This window comes from Theobroma cacao, chromosome 3 (genome assembly GCF_000208745.1).
Source record: "Theobroma cacao cultivar B97-61/B2 chromosome 3, Criollo_cocoa_genome_V2, whole genome shotgun sequence".
Lineage (NCBI taxonomy): Eukaryota > Viridiplantae > Streptophyta > Magnoliopsida > Malvales > Malvaceae > Theobroma > Theobroma cacao.
In genome coordinates this window covers 6,980,719-6,999,651 of record NC_030852.1, presented here as the reverse complement: position 1 = coordinate 6,999,651, position 18,933 = coordinate 6,980,719, and the positions used below count along the sequence as shown (strand labels likewise).

At 33.8% G+C, this 18,933-nt stretch overlaps 1 protein-coding gene across 1 annotated transcript; it reads left to right on the top strand.

The window, feature by feature from the left end:
• LOC18604392 (chaperone protein DnaJ) lies at positions 2,903–18,253 on the top strand. The gene is made up of 11 exons (XM_007036851.2): positions 2,903–3,308; positions 6,293–6,361; positions 6,670–6,765; positions 6,860–6,984; positions 8,149–8,344; positions 9,294–9,469; positions 10,224–10,353; positions 11,980–12,140; positions 17,038–17,111; positions 17,222–17,315; positions 17,936–18,253. The coding sequence occupies exons 1-11, from the start codon at positions 2,997–2,999 to the stop codon at positions 18,123–18,125; spliced, it is 1,623 nt and encodes a 540-aa protein (XP_007036913.2). The 5' UTR covers positions 2,903–2,996; the 3' UTR covers positions 18,126–18,253.

The window sequence follows — 18,933 nt, the reverse complement described above, 5'->3', positions numbered from 1 at the left end:
ATATATATATATATATATATATATATATATATATATATATATATATATTCTTGAGTTTTCACAATTAAATTGAGAAGTTTCTTAATTGTGCACTAAGATGTATGAATACTTGTACTACAATTATGTATGTTAATGAATGGATGAGATGCTTCTGCATGTAATGATGAATGTTTAATAATGTTATGATGAGGGGCTTGCTTGGGCTTAATGAGTTATGCTTGTTTGGGTCCATGCACCGATTACGATCCCTTCAGAAAATGTGATGTGACAATGAGGTGGGGGAAAAAGTTCAAAGATGAAGACTTAAAGTTCTAATTTTGGCATTGTGCTAGATCTCCAAACCAAATAGAGTTCAAGAGGCAAATTGAACTTCTGTGCTCCATGAATGAGGATATATACAACCACTTGATTGAGAACTAGGACGCTGTGCACTAATGTCAAGCATTCTTTTTCGATTTCTCCAAGTGTAATGTCATTAACAACAATGTGTGTGAGACATTTAATAGAGTTATAATAGAAGTAAGATGAAAAGCAATCATCAGCATGCTTGAGGATATCAAGCTTTATGTGATGAGGAGATTGGTTTAAAATAGGGAATATGGGATGAAGTGGAAAATTGAGTATGGCCCTCGTGTAGTCACTAAATTAGAGAAGTATAAGGGGTTGGTAGCTAAATGGGAGGTGGATCAAAATCAAGCCCATTTGTATGAAGTCTTCTAGGAAAATCCTAAAAAATAGGTAAGGGAGAGCTACACGATATCTTTGTAGCATGTAACATGTAGTTGTCGAGCTTGAGACATTAGTGGAGTGCCATGTCGCATGCCATCAATGCTATCTATTATGAGCAAGATGACTATACAAAGTATTTAGCAAACTATTTTTAAAAAAGTGAATACCTTAAGGCTTATGAACAACTGCTTAATCTTGTTAGATGGCCATTGTTCTGGCCTTAGTGGAATGTGGAGGTTGTCTTACCTCTATGTATGAAGTGATATGCTAGACGACCCAAGAAAAAGAGAAAAAAAGAACAAGGTGAAGGGTTAAAGAAAAGTATACTGAGGGTTGGAAAGATAATGAAATGCTCTATTTGCCATCAAGAAGGACATAATAGGTCAAATTATCTTATGCACCAAATAAGTGTTATCTTTATGCATCTTGTTGCTTTATTTAGTTATTATTTATATTGTTGGTTATTTACTTTTTCTAATTTGCATGTTTAGGGTCAGACAAGCATACAGAAAAGTCATAGTCGAAAGAGGAAATCTTCTGCTAGTATAGCAAATGAAGCTACTAGTGGTGCACCAAGTGAACCTACTACTGGTGCACCAAATGACCTGCTGCTGGTGCAAGTCAACCTACTACTAATGCAAGTTAAGGTGTTACTGAGTCCATTGCATCTATCGCTATCAAGAGGAAAAAAGTGGGGGTTACTAAAAGAACCTAATCTACTGCTTCAACTACAGAAGGCTTCAGTTCAGATGATGTTGCTATCCTAAGACTGAAATTGAAGCATGCAAGCCCTTAAAGGTAAGGGATAGCAACCTATAGACGTTAAACCCAATTTGTCTCAACACCTACATCTCCTCCAAAATAGATTTTTGTTATAAATGTGAGTAACAATTTAGTCTCTGTTCATGTCATGTTGTTTAATGATTTTGCTAGATGGATATTTAAATATTTAGTGTGCATGCATCTTTCAATAGGTTGAAAGGCTAAATCAATTGGTTGTTGCAACCGACCATAGGGATTCAAGGTCATTCATATCCAATAGGCAGCTATAGGTGAGAAAAATTGTGACTTGCATTATGATCATATTGTTTTAGCATTATTTTTGCAATTCTAACCGCGAGAAATTGCAAAATAAAAGCAACCCAAGAGATCGGATTCGGTTGCTGATTTGCCCACTCATGAAAGCATTAAAAATGACTAGAACTTGTTGTGGTTTGTTGTGTGGTTTATATGCCGTCTTGGTATAATTAGATGGTATATTTGGTTTGGTTAATAGGTACTTAAATGTTGTGTAAATGTTGCTACCATGTTTTTATCAATATTATATGTATCTAAGTGGCTTTCTTTTGTAATTAGCATATATCGTACAAGGGCTTTATTTGATTTTGGTCAAAGTCATGTTACAAGCCTCTTGTAAAGGTTTTGTAAATTGTTTTGCATATATATATATATATATATAAGTGTCTTTTCTTTCTTAAGAAGATAAATGTTCTTATTGTCTCTTCTTTCGTATTATAATTGTTGAAGTATTTTTGAAAGCAATAATAAAGCTACTATATGGCTCCATTTACTTTTATTTTTAGTCCAATATATGCATTATTGAAATGATACCAACAACAAAAGACATTTAATAATATGAAAAGTGAGTTAACTATATTTTTTTTAATTTAATCCCTAAATTTTATTCAATTTAATCTCCGTATATCAAAATTTTTTTAATTTAGTACTTGTATCGTAATTTTTTTCCCTTTAATTTAGTCCTTTTGATTTTTTTAGGTGGGGAAAACTTTTTTTCTTGATTTGCCATGTGGCACTACCATGTCAGTATGTTAGTGCCATGTGGCACTACCATTTTCAATATGGATTGCCACGTCACTTTGAAATATTGATATGATACTATTATATCAGCGTGTTAGTCACTTCTCCATTATTACATTATCGAAGTGTGCCACGTAAGTGCCATGTCAATACTTATATAATGCATTTTAATGGTCAAATTAGCTTAGAGAAAGGGATTAAATTAGAATAATTTTTAAAATTAGATAATTAAATTTTTTTTAATTTTGAGTATATGAATTAAATTGGACAAAATGTGAGTGGATACTTTTCGCATATAAAAAATTTTAAAAGCTAATTAAAATATATATTTTATTTTGTTGAAAAAAGAGTACATTCCTAGCAGAGTGAGCAGCCAGCAAGCCAAGTAAAGCTCGTTGAAAGAGCAAAAACCCAACAAATCGCAAAATCCTAAGCTTCTTAAGGAAAAAATGCCCATAATCTCCTTTCCTTTCTATGCCAATGTAAACCTGCCAATTCAAAGCTGTTCAATTAGACGACACAATTGGTTTGTATATCATGGCATTGGCAGTGGCAGTAGAAGCTTTGATTTGGGCTTGGGTTGCAGCGAATCTCAATTCTTTTGCAACACCCCTAATTTTGGTGTTGGTGCCATCAAGAGGGAAGGCCGTCGCAGCGGCCTTATCAGGGCCGCTGGCTCTGACTATTATACCACTTTGAACGTCAGTCCCGGCGCCACTTTGCAAGAGATTAAGGCGTCTTACAGGAAGCTTGCACGCAAGGTATTTGTTTTATGAGTTGCACTGTCTGCAATTGCCTATTACTTATCTTTTGGCAGATTTTATTGGATCTTTGCTTGGCGAAATTCAGTCATTGGATTTGCCTTTTCATTGCTTCTGAAGGATTGTAGATTGTTGACAACAAATAATAGTGAAAGTGATTGAACTTTGAAATTTGGAAACACGCATTGCATTGCTGCGGGCAATTTCTCTTTTAATTTTTTTTGCATGATAAATGTAATGAATTGAAAAGAAATATAAAATAGTGGATTAATTGATTGATTGATTTGATATTAGATTAACCATTTTAGAAATCAATCTGCATATGATTTCTTAATCCAAAGTATAAAAAAAAAAAAACAAAAGAAACACTTGGTTATAGATTCAACTCCTAATCAAGGAGTTGTACCCTTCAAAATTTTAAGTCATTGAAAGCTTGATAAGAAGAAGATACTTAAAAAATTTTCCCAAATGTTATAAAATATGCCAATTTTTAATATTTACATACCATTACCATATATCATTCTCTATTAAAAAGTGATGTTGTCACCTTTCGATTTCTATGTTTAATTTTTTCATAAAATATCTTTAATATGTTTTCTTTTTTTGCCTTATTCATACCATAAATTCCTAATGTTTGGACTCAATTTTCATAGTAAAACTCATAAATCTCTCAATTATTCTACTTGACTGATTTTTATTCTAATGTTGTGGAATTAGAGGTAAGGAACTACTTGAGGCAGGTTTTTTATAATGGGATATTTTAGGCAAGTTTTAAGTCACAAGTGTTGCAATTTTGTTATATTGAAAAGAAAAGACCATTAAATATGCTGAGAATTAAAGCTAAAAAAAAAAAAAAAAGAAACTAAGAAGTTGTGTGAGAAAGAAGCCTAAATTTGTAAAAAGAAAGAACCAAGGCCTAATACTATTGGCACGTTACAGTCAGAAAAATAGGAAAATTTAAAGAGTAGAAACTGTGTTTACCTTCCTTGGCCAATTAGGGTACTCAAAACAGGTGAAAATGCAGAAAGAACCAGGCACTGTTCTAATAATAATGCCTGCTCTTCAACTTTAGTATACTGTACATGCGGAGAAAGAGTAAGAAATGATCCTTATTTTATGTAACTATGTTTAAAGCAAGAGAAAATGAGTAAATAAAGAGGGAAAAGTCAAGTTATCAAGTTTGAGAAAATTCAACTCATTCAAAACTGCTTCAAAGAGAGAGTTCAAGTTGATGTCATGCCAGTCAACTAGTTGCTTTGAATAGTGAGTGTTCTTCTGAGATATCCGCACAAGCTTCTAGATAATTGGAATAGTGTATTTTAGTTGCATTCAATGTCTTTGAATTTGATCTGAAGCTACGGACTCTCTTTGGCTCTAATGCCAGTGTCAAGTGACATCATTGTCTTATTAGCAGGTAAATCCACTTCTTTAATATGTAGAAAAAACCGAGGTCTCTTTAATTATGGGGAGAATGAAAATAATTAAAAAACCCTAAAATTATTAGTGCTATCTTTTAAAAAACTTTCTATTGCATCCAGTGCACTAGACTATCTGGGTTTGAATCTAGGCCAGGTTTCTGATGATCAGCTTATATGGATTTGGCTTAAGAGATCAGGAATTTCAGGTTTTTGTTTTGTGAATAAGGGATGTATAGTTATCGGAGTTTGAGGGTGAAATGATGTCTACAAATAAGAAGAATTTTTGCTAGAATTTTCATCATAATAACGATATGATTGTAGAAAATCAACAAGGATAGGTGCCAGGATGCAAAAATACTTGTATGCAGTAAACTAACTATAGGAGGTGCTTAAATTACAGGATTTTGGAATAAGATTCAAAAGGCCTGCCTTGCATTGCAATTGATGGGATTTAGAAGAAACTTGTGTTAGAGATTGAGAGACAGCTTTGCTGGTCCAAGAAGATATGAAGAGAAGGATCTGCAATCAAAAAGAACTTGTTTTATTGTAGATTTATAAAACTGCTCAATTGATGGAGCCCTAAGAATGGCTAGCTTTAAATTTGTCTCTGATGCATTGGGATTTTGAACAGTTTCTTTTCTTTTGCTTTTTTTTTGGGTGGGGGGGGGGGGGGCGGGGAAGGGAAGGTTGGGAGGCAAGGCTGCTGGCCCACAGTTTGGGCTAGTTCATGCAAATCCTACCATTTGGGATGGTAAAGAATGATTGGCAACCAACAATTGGATTACCCCACCAAAAGAAATAAGTAAGGAGAAATCATTTTACTGTGCTAGAGAAACTAGTAAATGTTAGGAAATTGTTTTGTCTCTGGTTCTTTTAATAGCAACAACCTAACAAGCTATAGATTGCAACAGATTTGGGTGGATAGACTTCCCTAGGTTACGACAGGATTAACTGAAAAGTAGATGGAATAATAAAGATTAAGACAATAGTAAATATATTCACTGGGTAGCTCCTTTTCTCCTTCATTCTATTTCCACAATCTTGACTAAAAAAGGGGAAGAGAAGAGAGTTTTCAACAGTCTTCTGATATTTTCTTTCCCTCCCCTATTTCCCTTTCCTTTTATATAGCAAAGTGTTTGTGTAGGAATATAGAACGAATGTTGTTTCTTTATGGGACAGACCTGCCCATATTGCATATGTTTGTAAAGACATTCTTGGTTCGCCAAACGAGTATTTTATTGTTGTTACTTGAAGCAAAACTGTACTTTCAAGTCTCGCCTTCAAACTCTCTCAACATGAATAATTTGAAAATGATTGAATAGGAAATATGTTGGCACAAGTTCTGATCATTTGGTATATTCCTACTTATTTTACTTTATTTTATTTTTGATAAATCTAATAGGGCTAAGGGGGGATAAGGGAATTAGACGTTGAATGTTGATCCTTCATTGGAGGGTTAAGAACTGCTAGGTCAAGTCCAAGTTGTTGGACTATGCGAGTATATGTTTCACTTATTGATTCTTTAGGTTACATCTTGTGAAATAATTGATATATCCTTTGAAACAGTATCATCCAGATATGAACAAGAGTCCTGGATCAGAAGAGAAGTTCAAAGAGATTAGTGCTGCATATGAGGTAATTACTATTGTTTTAAAATGCTGCTTTGTCTATTAGTATTCTTATTTTTTTATCCCAAAATCTTTTCCTTGTCGTATTGCATTGTTTGCAGTCGCTATGATAAAATTTTATTGTTGTCATTTTGTTCATCTTCAGTCTTTCACTCATTTAGTATGGTTTTCTGCACTGAGATTTCTTAGTTTCCATAATTTTTTAATTGAGGCGGTAGATAAAACAGTATAAATTTTGTTGGATTCTATTGATGGTATTGCACTTGCAATTTATTGTTCTTTTTCATGTTGTGTTGTAATGAAGCATTTATGTAGGTCCTATCAGATAATGAGAAACGATCTTTATATGATCGCCTTGGTGAGGCAGGTTTACAAGGAGGATATGATGGATCAGGTGGTGCTTCACCAGAGGTAAGATCATAGTGAATTCTACTGCTTACTGCAAGTATTGAATGATGCATGATTATCCTTCACATTTTATGATTGATCAAATTTTCATTTTTAGGTTGATCCATTTGAAGTGTATAATGCATTCTTTGGCGGTTCAGATGGTTTCTTTGGTGGAATGGGTGAACCAGGAGGCTTTAGCTTCGATTTGAGAAATAAGGGAAACAACAGTCTTGACATTCGGTAACATCTACTTGGATGATTGTTGTTGGCTGTTACTTATTATTGCTGCCCTTCTTGTTCTGATATTAAAGTTGTGGCCCATTATCTTAGCAGTGAAATAATATTTTATAAGGTTGATAACAAATTTAACATGCATTCTAATGGTTTGCCATTTGTTTCATCATTTACTTTCAGTTACTAAATGAGGCTCTAGTGAAGCTAGGAACAAGTCAAAGAATGGTGCATATGATCAATTAAAAAATTGAGGCAACTCCTTATGGCACATCTTTTTTTTTTAACTTCTATTTTTTTATATATAAAATGAATGTCGTGGGGGAGCGTATATTGAGAATAACTAGACAGTCTACCAATGCCATGGTCTCCTACATATTTATATTAAAATATTAAGTACAGAATACACCCTTTACCCTAATTACTTAGCAGTAAATGTATCTCCTCTTGTTTTAGGCTTAATGATTAATGTGCCTTTGATTCTCTCTCTCTCTGTGGAACATGGGTCAATGTGCACCCTAAGCGTAATATGCTTCAATGTGTCTCAAAACTTTTATTTTCAGTTGATAGCTAGGGTTGTTGAAGAAAATTTGTTTGTGTTGTAATCAGCCGTGAAGTCTTTTTATACCAAATCATGTTGCATTGTCTATAATATGCTCTCATGTGCCTTGTTGATTATATACCTATACCCTATTGACTATAGGCAAGTGGTTAAAAAGGATAGTAAAGATGATGGTGAAGTTGATTCTGGGCACCCTTGGAAACATTAAATGTATTTGTAATTTATTTTTTTCTTAGTAACTATACAATGGGATTATAATTAATTTAAGTCTTTTTTTTTTTTGGGATTGGGTTCATTTTCATGTTTGTCTTTTATGTTTTAGGCCCCTAAACCAAGTAACAGCAGTTGTTTTCTTTTGGGGACAATGTTTTTTGATGAAAATATATATTCTTTTCCACAAGTTTTCTGCTGAAACTGATGGAACCTTTGTCTTCAAACATTCCTCTTTTCATATAACTTGACCATCCTTCAACTGTGACAAGACAGCTGCTACTTGCAATCAGCTATAGTTCCCCATACAATTAATTTTTATCTGAACTGATTTGGGGCAGCAACCCTCTTTTTTGGTACATAATTCTCATTTTCTCACTTTGAATTTCATAATGTTGCAGGTATGACCTTTATTTGAACTTTGAGGAATCCGTGTACGGAGGAGAGCATGAAATTAAGATATCCTGTCTTGAAACATGTGATGATTGCGGTGGAACAGGTGCTAAATCTAGTAGTTGCATAAAATCATGCAGTGGTTGTGGGGGTAGAGGAGTGGTCATGAAATCTCAAAGGACTCCGTTTGGAATGGTATCACAGGTACATTAACATGATGACAGCATTAAAGTGATTGATGATGCCATAATTGTTGAGCCTTAAAGTTTTCTTGTTTCTAAATTTTTATTTTCTATTGGAGGTTTTCTTGCCAACTTATAGAGGGAACTTTAGTAGTTTTTTATCTTACCATCTACATACTTTATATGGAACCTGAGTTCATAGGTTTAATCCATGCTGCCTATTGAGCTCCTTGGCACCAAAGCTCAAGTCTGTCTTGAACTTGGAAATTTCACTTAAAATGGGAAAAAAAAGAAAAGAATAAGAATTATTGAGGTTGAGTGAGGGTTGTGACATATGTCAAAAATAGGCTTGCCACATCCCATCCCTCCCTTTCTTATTTTTGCTTTTGACAGTGATCACATCTTGGTTCCAGGTTTGCTTTAGTATGACTTTAGGATGAGTAGCAAGCAGTTGGGACAGTGTGATATGGAAGGAAAGGCTTACAATTTCCATTATGTCAATAAAGGCTAATCTGCAGTCTGAAAGAAGCATTATACCTCCAAATTGATGATTCCTAAATGCAGAGAGTTATCTTTTTGGGAATAATATGATGCAGCTTTGTGTACTTCTAAAGTCATAAGCCTTCCCCCTCTTGGTTTGAGACTTAATAAGTGTCTGCCTTTTCTATTGTACCATGTAGTTTAAGATTTAAATAATCTTATCCCATGCTTACTTTTTTTTCCTTCTCATGAGTTTTATATTTGTGCTAGCCCCATTATTGTCATTGATTGCATATTTGGTTTAATGCTCTCAAGCCGGCATTGCATATGCTTCATAGGCTCATAGCTTAAGATATTTAGTCCAGTATAAGTGTAGTAAGCACAGGTGCAATTGTTTAACTTTAACAATATGTTACTTGACCCTCCTATAATTTTAGAATTCCTTTCCTATCTTTGGCATATACTCTATAATCATACCTTATGTTTTCTAGGTTTCTACTTGCTCAAAATGTGGTGGCAATGGCAAGATAATCACTGATAAATGTCGAAGATGTGGTGGCAGCTGTAAAGTAAAGGTGAAACGAAGTATGAGAGTCATCATACCGCCTGGTGTTAGTGACGGTTCCACAATGCGAATACAAGGAGAGGGCAATTTTGATAAGAAAAGGTATATAATCTAGTTGAGATTTTGCTGGTGTTAGTACGGTCTTTGTATTTGGAGATCTTTTATTTTTTTTTTTTTTTGGATAAGTGCATTTGGAGATCTGAAGTTGGGTGAGTTGACTGTAGATGTTTACCGTGATTCTCTGGTTTCTGCTATGTAATGGGCTAATGGCACCCGAATTGAGTAAGATTGATCTTAGGGGTGGAATTGAGAGAAGTGGAAAGCAATATCAAGAAGTGAAGCATGTGTTAAAACTTAGAAATACTGGTTCTGTTGGCTTCTGTTTTGTGAAAGAGGCTATTTCTCCTGTCAGTTAAAGCTGCTGTATCTTGTCTTTCCTTTTTTTTTGAAACTATTCATGTTCATGAATCATTTGTTTTTTCAATATTTGGTATAAATGACTCTTCACGTTGTTTTCTCCGTCATTTATTTGCTGTTCAACTTTTCATTTGTTTTTACTGTTATCCAAGTTAACGCTATAAAAGTGGACGGTGATTGCTCAGACGTACAGCTTTTTGTTAATTTTGAATACAATAAGGTTCCTCAGCCATTACATTCTTATTAGAAACAAAGAGAAAAAGATTCAGGTTGAGATTTGGGCATCTTATCTTGTTCCCCATGGTCATTTTGTATTTTGAAAATCTTAATGATTCAAATTTTTTAACCTTTGTTTTATCTTATACATTCTGGTTTATTATGTTAATTATAGCAAGGAAACTTTTAACTTATGAAAATACAACCACATCTCTCTCTCTAGGGGATTAGCTGGTGATCTCTTCATAGTCCTCCATATACGTGAAAAGCAAGGAATTTGGAGAGATGGCCTCAATCTTTACTCAAAGATCAATGTTGACTACACCGAGGCAATACTCGGGACAGTGGTGAAGGTACTCTTTTGACTTTTTATCCTCCTATTCAATTAATCATCAACCTTAATGCCTATGGCTAGTATATCTATGTTTAAGAAATTGAATGTATAAGGCAAGGTGTTTAAGAAAAGTAAGCCTTTTTTGGAGTCTTTTTTTTATTAAAAACATATTAGAAAGAATTAATTTAATAAAAATTTGTGTGCATAGCTTTATCCCATATTGAAGATACAAGTTTCCACTGATAACTAAATTAGTATAAAAGTTAAACAACATAAGTTCAGAAATCGAATGTACACAGATCATCACAAAACCTCAGAAAACATCACAGGGAAATACTTAAAAGGCAAAAAAAAATAAATAAATAAATAAAGCTTCAAACTGATAGTGAACAAAGTTGTAAGATGCTAAAGTTAGAAATTTCTTTCTTCCCCTTACAGGCTTTAACTAAGTTTGCTAGAACCATAAATAAACCCACAAAACAGTGGCAGGAACACATTTAAATTCCTCAATCTACTTACTCTAGAAGCCTATTTGATGCTTTATTTTTAACATAGATCATAACTCATTTTAAATAATGAAATAAGTAAAAAGCAAAGGAAAAAAATCACGAGTTACAAATAACAGTTGAAGATGATAGCTATGCCATTTTCAACTTTTTGTTTTCTGAACCCTTGCAGGGAAAGCGTGAATTAAGAATGGGGTTGGGTATGGCTTGCCTTTACCTTCTAAATATGGGTTGGATTATGTCTAATTTATGTCTGAACAAACTGGAGACAGTTAGCGCACTCCACATGCAAACAATAATTGAAAGTGCACCATATTATTCCTGAAAAAAGAAGCTCATGCTAAGGTGGAGTCCCGTATTATCGCAGCAGCCCAGGCATTTGAACTGTCCCTGCTTCAAGGTGCACTTAGAAAATAGATTCAAAAGATTATGTTGGTTTTCAGCTTCAAACTTTTTCCTTTCTACAAGCCTGATTTTGTTTGTATTCATCACTTTTTAAGAACTCACATTCTTAATATAACCTATTTCTGTGATGCTTAGGCCCCAAGAACCAACCTTTTTGCATTTGCTTAGCTGTTAAGCATCCAACTCAAAATGAATTGGCTATCGGTGGAATAAGTTGAGAGGCCCAACGAAGTATAAGACCACAATAAACTCCAAAGGAAACCTATGTGGGATAGTAATACTTAAGGACTTTCTCTCAAGTACTGCTCGACTGGAATGACTAAGACAAAGCAACTAAAAAACTAGGGCTACAAAGAACAAATATGGTAACAAACTACTTGGGCTATGATATCATGTTAGGCATCCAATCTAAAATGACTTGGCATTTGTGGGAGAGCCCTTGTTGAATACAAGGCCACAATGGACTCCAAACTAAACAATATAGGATAAAACCACTAAAAGTAGTTTTGTTTTGAGATATTTGAGTTCATATTCACATGCTTTGAATGTTTTGAGCTCATATCAGGTACCACAAAGCTAAGCGTGTATACACTTATTTTTATGTTTAATATTTTTAGGTTTGTGTGTGATCAAGCTCATCATAGATTTAAGCTTTCTGGTCTCTAATTTTCTATGTGTCTGAGAGATCTTTTCTGATCTTTAATTTCTAATCATTAATCTTAAAATAACTTCAGGTAGAAACTGTTGAAGGTATGAAAGATCTTCAAATCCCCTGTGGGATTCAGCCTGGTGATAAAGTGAAACTCTCACGCCTGGGGATTCCAGATGTCAATAAACCTTCAGTTAGAGGTGACCATCACTTTATCGTGAATGTTCTGATCCCGAAAGATATCAGGTATTTATCTGGGTAATACCTGTTTACCCTTCATGCATCTTCAAAAGTTACAGGTGCAGTGGTTTTGTTTCTGTGGACATTGTTTCGAAATTTCTTTTCACTCCAGAAGAAGGGTTGAGGTAACCTTATTATTGAGACTTGGTTCTATAGTTACAATAGGGAACGGTAACAATTTTGTTTTGTTCTGAGATTACATTGACAATAAAGCTTGGAATTCTTTCTTTGTGGGGTTGCCTTGGAACAAGGTGATTGTGATGTAGAACAGCTGGAACTAGAGATAAAATGGCAAATTAGAATTAGACAGAAGAAATTAGAGAGGAACAGTGGAAATTGAGGAGAAACAGAAGATGTAGGGTGAGAAAACCAGAATAATCAACAGAGGGTAAAACATCTCAATACTCAATTTTATTCATCATCCAAAACCTACCCGAAACTGAAATAACTGAAGTATTTAATAAACTAAACCAAAACCCTAATAACAACACAATGTACCAAATATAACCTAGTAACTCCAATAAGATAAAACGCTGAGAGATTCTTCATCCGATTGTGAAAATATGTATTCTTTTTCTTTCTTACAGACCAAGGCAAAAGTTCATGAATCTCCACCAGGTGAGGATTGTTTACTTGACAAAACATGAACTTCTGAATGCAGTAGCATGTTAGGTTGCAGTTAGCTGGAACAAATGGTCTCGAAGTGACAGGTTACACTAGTCCCTGATGTTCATGGTGTGAACTGTTAGTCAATTACCTTTAGATCCTAATAATAGTTAACCGATGAGGTGAGGTCATAAAATCTCTTTTTTAATATCTTTAGTGTCAGGGTTTAGGGTACCACGTGAATGTCTCCTACAGCTTTCCCATAATTAGCTTTCCCACCTTAATAGGGTTTAATCAGTTGATCCTTTGCCTACTCCATAAAAACCATTAGTTGTGGATGCAAGGGTTTAGTTTTACAACTAAACGGGAGCACACTGGATATTTAGTTGTCGTCGTTGGACTTTCTTACTATTTATTTTCTTTTGCTAGGATTGGCAGAGTTCCTCTAATATACAATGTCGAATCATGTCCCTAAAACTTGCCAATGAACTACACTTTTGATTCTTTTTGTTTTTGGACAAATCACAGAAAAAAGAGATATTTCCTTTTGTTTCTGTCTTTGCTTGCTAGATCTGAAATCTAGGTTCCTGCAATTGTCAAGATCAATTTCAGTTAAGGCTAGGACTTATTAACTAGAAAAACCAAATTCTATGCTTTTCTAATGAGTTACTCTTCAAGATACAAAATTTCAGCAAACATTAGTTAACTGTCTATACTCAAAGTACTTGATTAACTGTTTTATCCTGTTCGAAATTATTAAAAAATTGTCAACCATGTTCAGTGAATTACATATTTAAATGTATGGTTGGAAAACTATTGTGGAAAGCTGCTTTGGAAAAGTGTGATTTAAAATTTTGAGTGTGTGGCATTACTGTGAAAAAGTGTTGTGATGAGTTAAAGTGTCCAAAAAGGCTTTAAAAAATGAAATGCTGAGTTGTGCAAGGATATAAATTATTGGCTGTCGGGGACCACAAAAAATTGGTGATGTGGTTCAAAAGCCAAAATCTTTTGGTTGTTTGCCATTGGCGTGAGGTTGAAAAGCAGCTTCTCACTTCAATGCCAAGCGGATTTAGGTGTCCAACTTGTCAATTGACAATTGGTGGAGAGGCAGAATGTGAATAGAATGCCATCAAAACCTATACTCAACTGATATGGAATGACACCATTTAGCTATCTCTCTCACACATGGGCCTAATACTAACTATGGAGACAAATAAGTCTTATGCATGGGATAATGAACTCAGAGCAAGAAAAAGCAACTAACATAATAAACAGGTAAACAGACAAATTGGCTGTGATATCACGTTAAGCATCCTATATAAAATCGATTGTCCATAAGGTGGGAAGCCTTACTCAAGTAAAAAGTTGTAACAAATCTCGAAAACAATTCATGTGGAAAAAAAGACTTAACACAAACCATACCTCTTTTTGAACTAAAACCTGGAATGGTATTGAATGTCTGGTTTGGTAGTCGTTCAGGCATCCTTGTGTTGCTCCCTACTATGATTTTGGGTAGTTAGTTACTCATTGATGCTTTGAAGAGTTGATGAAATGCTTGACAATGCGTTTTAGATTATTTTTTACTTTCTGAGAAGATTAATTAGGATGTTTTCCATTCATAATGGATGGTATTTCTTTAAGGAAGAGCTATCATTTTAGGATTGCTACTCACTAGATGAGAGATTGATGCATTGATTATGATGTGATTTTATTATTTGTTGGAATTTCAGGTAAATTTAAATTTTGACAATTTCATTCACAATTGCATAACCTTTTTATTAAGGAGTAGCTATATTAGGTTAGGTAGCCATTGAACAGTTCCTTAGATGACAATGTCATTCATAATGGTTGATATTGAGATCATGAGCTATGCTATATGTGTCTATATACCCGACTTGCCTTTTTCTTAAAGACTTCGACTTGCAAAGTCAACTAAAAAGGGTCCAAAAGTTGGAAATAGATACTTGGATATGTCTTGAAAAGTCTTGAAGATTTAAAAAATATAATTCCTCATATAAATAAGATTTCTTTTTATTTTGTATTGAACAAAAATAAAAGAAATAACTTTTCTCTTAAAACTTTATATCTATTAGATTTATTTTAACTATTATTGATTTCAAAGATTGCTTTTGTCTAAAAATAATTAAATACTTTTTTTTCAATAACCTAAAACCCATATATAATCAACTAGTTAAGAGCCCTAAACATAAAAAAGTTCAAGTTGTTAACCCTGTTGCTGTTGGCCAGATTGACATCATCCTTCACCATAACCCTGTTTGATGAAGCCACATATAAATGAAATCTAGGTCCAAATATCAACTTCTTTTCCAAGCTCAAGTTAGAATAAAAGAACAGCCAATGCCCTCAATTTATTCTTCCTACCATTGCAGCTTCAGTTGCAGACTTGAATTCCCTCTCTTCTCTCCCTCTTTGTGCAAACTTGGATTAACCTTTGCCATTTCCATTTTTTGAGCCTAGATACTAGTTGATAGAAACTTATTAGAGGACTGGCTCTCACCAGCACTGATGGTGCTCAAACAAAAATGGACTTTCGATCTCCTCCAACCTTTACCTCTACATTGGGGGGTAATTGAACCAAGCCAAGTCGTGTTGATATAGTGCCATGCTTAGAACAACTCAATTAAAAACTCAAGGCTCAAGCGTGGTGGAGTTTTATTTTTTTAACTTGGGCTTGGCTTGAAAACTAATCGAGCTACTCAAGCTCAACTTGATTTGGCACAATTACATATTATCATCAATCCATGTAAAGACCTTGACACTCAATTCATGTTATGAGTTTGAGCTTCAATTCAAAACTCAAGTAAAAGTTGAAAATATGTAAAAAATATTATTCCTTCTATTTCAAATTGAATGTCAACTTACAATTCTTTAGTTAAACAAAACCAACTTTGATCAGTATTCTTTTTTGAAAGGCAAAATGCTTTGATCATTATTTATTATAATATCATGTGTAATTAAAATTTAAAAAATCAATTTTCAAATCTTAGTTTTTTTAATTTTAAATCCACATAGTATCACAAAAAATTATGGTTAATGTTGGTTAGATTTGACCTTATAAAAATGCAAAGTGATTCAATTTGAAACGAAGGGGACATATTTTATTTATATTGTATAAAATATGTAATCAGAAGCTAGATTAATCTGGAGAGCCACTTGAGCCGAGTGGTAAAATGTTCGAACTTGGCTAGCCTTGTTGCTTGAGTAGCTCGATGGTGAACAAGTCAAGCTCATGTATTCATTAAGCTGAGCTACTTAGGCTCGCAAGTAGCTTGACTTGTCTATTTTGCAACCACCTGAGCTTGACTTTGGTCTGATCTATCTATGAAGAAGCCATGATTAAATTTTCAATGCAGTGTCAGAACCATATCATACTCGTACTAGTTGTGTCATGTCAAAACTAGTATATCACCCTAAGCTGTTAAGTCAATGTTAGAGATCGGGAGGCTATCTAAGTGGACAGGCACTGTGTTATTTTTCCTTTTTTTTGCTTTACATTACTGAGAAAGTAACTGACAATGATTTTTATGCTTATCAACGAGACAATGCCCAATATACATTGTTAAGTCACTGATATTTAAGCAAGATTTTATAGGATACCTGGTGAAAGGAAATGTATTTTAATTCTATAATAGAAGACACCTGCAGACTAATCTAGTCTCTCATAGCTAGAACTAGCAACATGCTCGTGCTTTGTGTGAGTTTAATACTTTAACTAATATTTTGAAATTAAAAAGATAATAAATTAAGTAAACTTATTTATTCACTCATCATAGAATGACAAAGATTTATGAGAAAATATGCGATAATCTGTCAAAAGAATAGTTAAAGAAAATAAGAGAGCATAAGACAAGGCAAAATGGAAGATTATTTTTATTTACAATTTCTAGATATAATTGAGACGAATTTTGATAAATGACAACAACACTGAGGGTGAAACATGAAATGTTAATCGGAAGACAAAACAGACACCTCCTAAGAGTTTGTTTAAGTGTATATATATATATATATTTGTGTTTGTGTGTTGTGTGTGTGTGTACATATATATATATATATATATATATGTACTAATTTAATAACAAAATCATCTTTTTAACTATAATATTACCCATTCAATTGACCTGGTTGAATGGGAAACTGAGCCTCTACCACTTAAGCATGAAATGGTAAACACATATGTTTTTATAATTTGGTTGTCACTATAGTTTTCTTATCTAATTGTCATGAGAGAGTTTTTTTTGCCCTTGGAGCCTAAGACTTGGTATGATGGTAATGATAGTAACAAAGAGCGTGCACTTGTTGAGGAATTGGCTTCACTCAAATCATCTAGCAAAAGCTATCCTTCATCTGATGGTATTGGTTCTTTTTCCATTTATGACTTCCTAATTGAAAGAGATTATTGGTGGATGTATTTTAAAAACTTATTGGTTTCATTTATTCTTTTATGTGATTGTATCTTCCAGGGATGAATGAAGTTAGTGCATCAAAAGAGTGTGCTTCAAGCAAAAGGGTTAATGGCGTTTCATCTTTGTGGAACTCAATTAAGGCCTTCTTGGGGTATATTTTACTGGCAGTTCTGTAATATAAAATTGCTTCTGAATTCTTAGATCTTCCAAAATAGAGCCTAAGAAAATCCATGCCTGAGTCTGTTTCGTTTTTTTGGCATTCATTCTCCTACATTTTAGATTAATTTCTTTTTAATTGGAAGAAAGGGGATTCGACCCTTGCTCTTTAAGTAGGGATTATGCACCAACTAATGAGTCAAATGTTCGGATGTTATATTTTAGATTAATTTGATCATTGGGGTTTTCAGAATTTAAAAAGAAGCACAAAATGTCAGGGTATCTTGGAACTGAGAGGGCTACTTACCTACTTAAAATTAGATACGGTGCATAAAGTTATTAAGCACTGGTATGGTCTAAATATTCATCATTGAATATCTAATGTGAGATATCAGATGTGCAACTTCTGTGTTTGCAGCCAATTCAGATGTATGCTTTTGAATTCCTCGAGACAGTGTTTGCTTAAATGCAAGAAATATAAGTTGTTTTGAATTCAATGCCCATTATCTATGATGCTATGTTCTCATTATGTCAAATTTCTTAGCTTTTTCCCCTTCTAACACGGGTCTATTCTTGTTGCTCATCCACCTCTTTGATTTGCCTAAAAACTTGCAGGCAAAGGCAGCCGGGAGAAGGGTTTGCATCAATTACTGCAGTCACATCAGCATCACTGTGGTCTCGCAGCAAGCCAGATCTCGTATTAACAGTTTCATATTTTGCGATTTTCTTATATACCTGTATCTTTACCTGTACTCATAGGATAAAAAACGACTTGCGGTTGAGACGAAGGGAACACTCATCATAGAAAACTAAAAGAGCACTAAGACGAGATCTCCAGACATGAGTAATTAGAGGAATCTAACAGGTTCAAAACTTGTAGTAGACATGCGACTGTTGACATCGTATAAATCACAGGTTCATATAAATGCCAAATCTGCATTTCCAGATTAGGGTTTGGCTTCCCGAAACTGCATTTCGGAAGCTAAGCCATTCTAGTTTGAAATCTATAAGTAATTTGATTCAAGATAATTAAGTAAATTTTAACAAATAAGTCCATAGTTATTCGGAGGTCAAATCCAGAGGCAATGAAGAAGATCAATACAGGACAATTTCCTAGGGTTGATGGTTTCTTCTGTTGACCTCCAAACTATTTTACATCCAGGTCCCATTTTATTCTTTCCAATCACAAGAAAGTTTTGAAAACATTTTCCAAAAACTAATTTTATAATTTCCAAACGAGCCCTAGGATTTGATTCCAATTTATATTTTTAATCTGATTCAAAATAATTAAGAAAATTGAAACAAATAAGTCCATAGCTAGTCAGAGGTCAAATCAAGAAGCTATACGAAAGATGAAACAATCTGTAAGAGGGCATAAGGCAATTTCCTGGAGTAGAGGATTTTTCTGTTGACCTCGAAATTATTTTTACATCCACATCCGTTTTTACTTCTGCCAATTACTAGAAAATACTGAAAATATTTTTTCACTTTCCAAACCGATTTTCTGATTTAATTTCAATTTATTTAGGCATAATATCGAAAAAAACTCTTAAATTATTTGAAAAAAATTTAAATAAACCTTTATATTTTTGTTGTATTCAATTAAGTCTTTA

Bases quoted from the DNA above. Each gene is read 5' to 3' on its own strand.
- LOC18604392 (XM_007036851.2), top strand. From the start codon at position 2,997: ATGCCCATAATCTCCTTTCCTTTCTATGCCAATGTAAACCTGCCAATT. The intron at 6,766-6,859 runs GTAAGATCATAG...TTTCATTTTTAG, and splicing joins CAGGTGGTGCTTCACCAGAG to GTTGATCCATTTGAAGTGTA. The intron at 8,345-9,293 runs GTACATTAACAT...TATGTTTTCTAG, and splicing joins CGTTTGGAATGGTATCACAG to GTTTCTACTTGCTCAAAATG.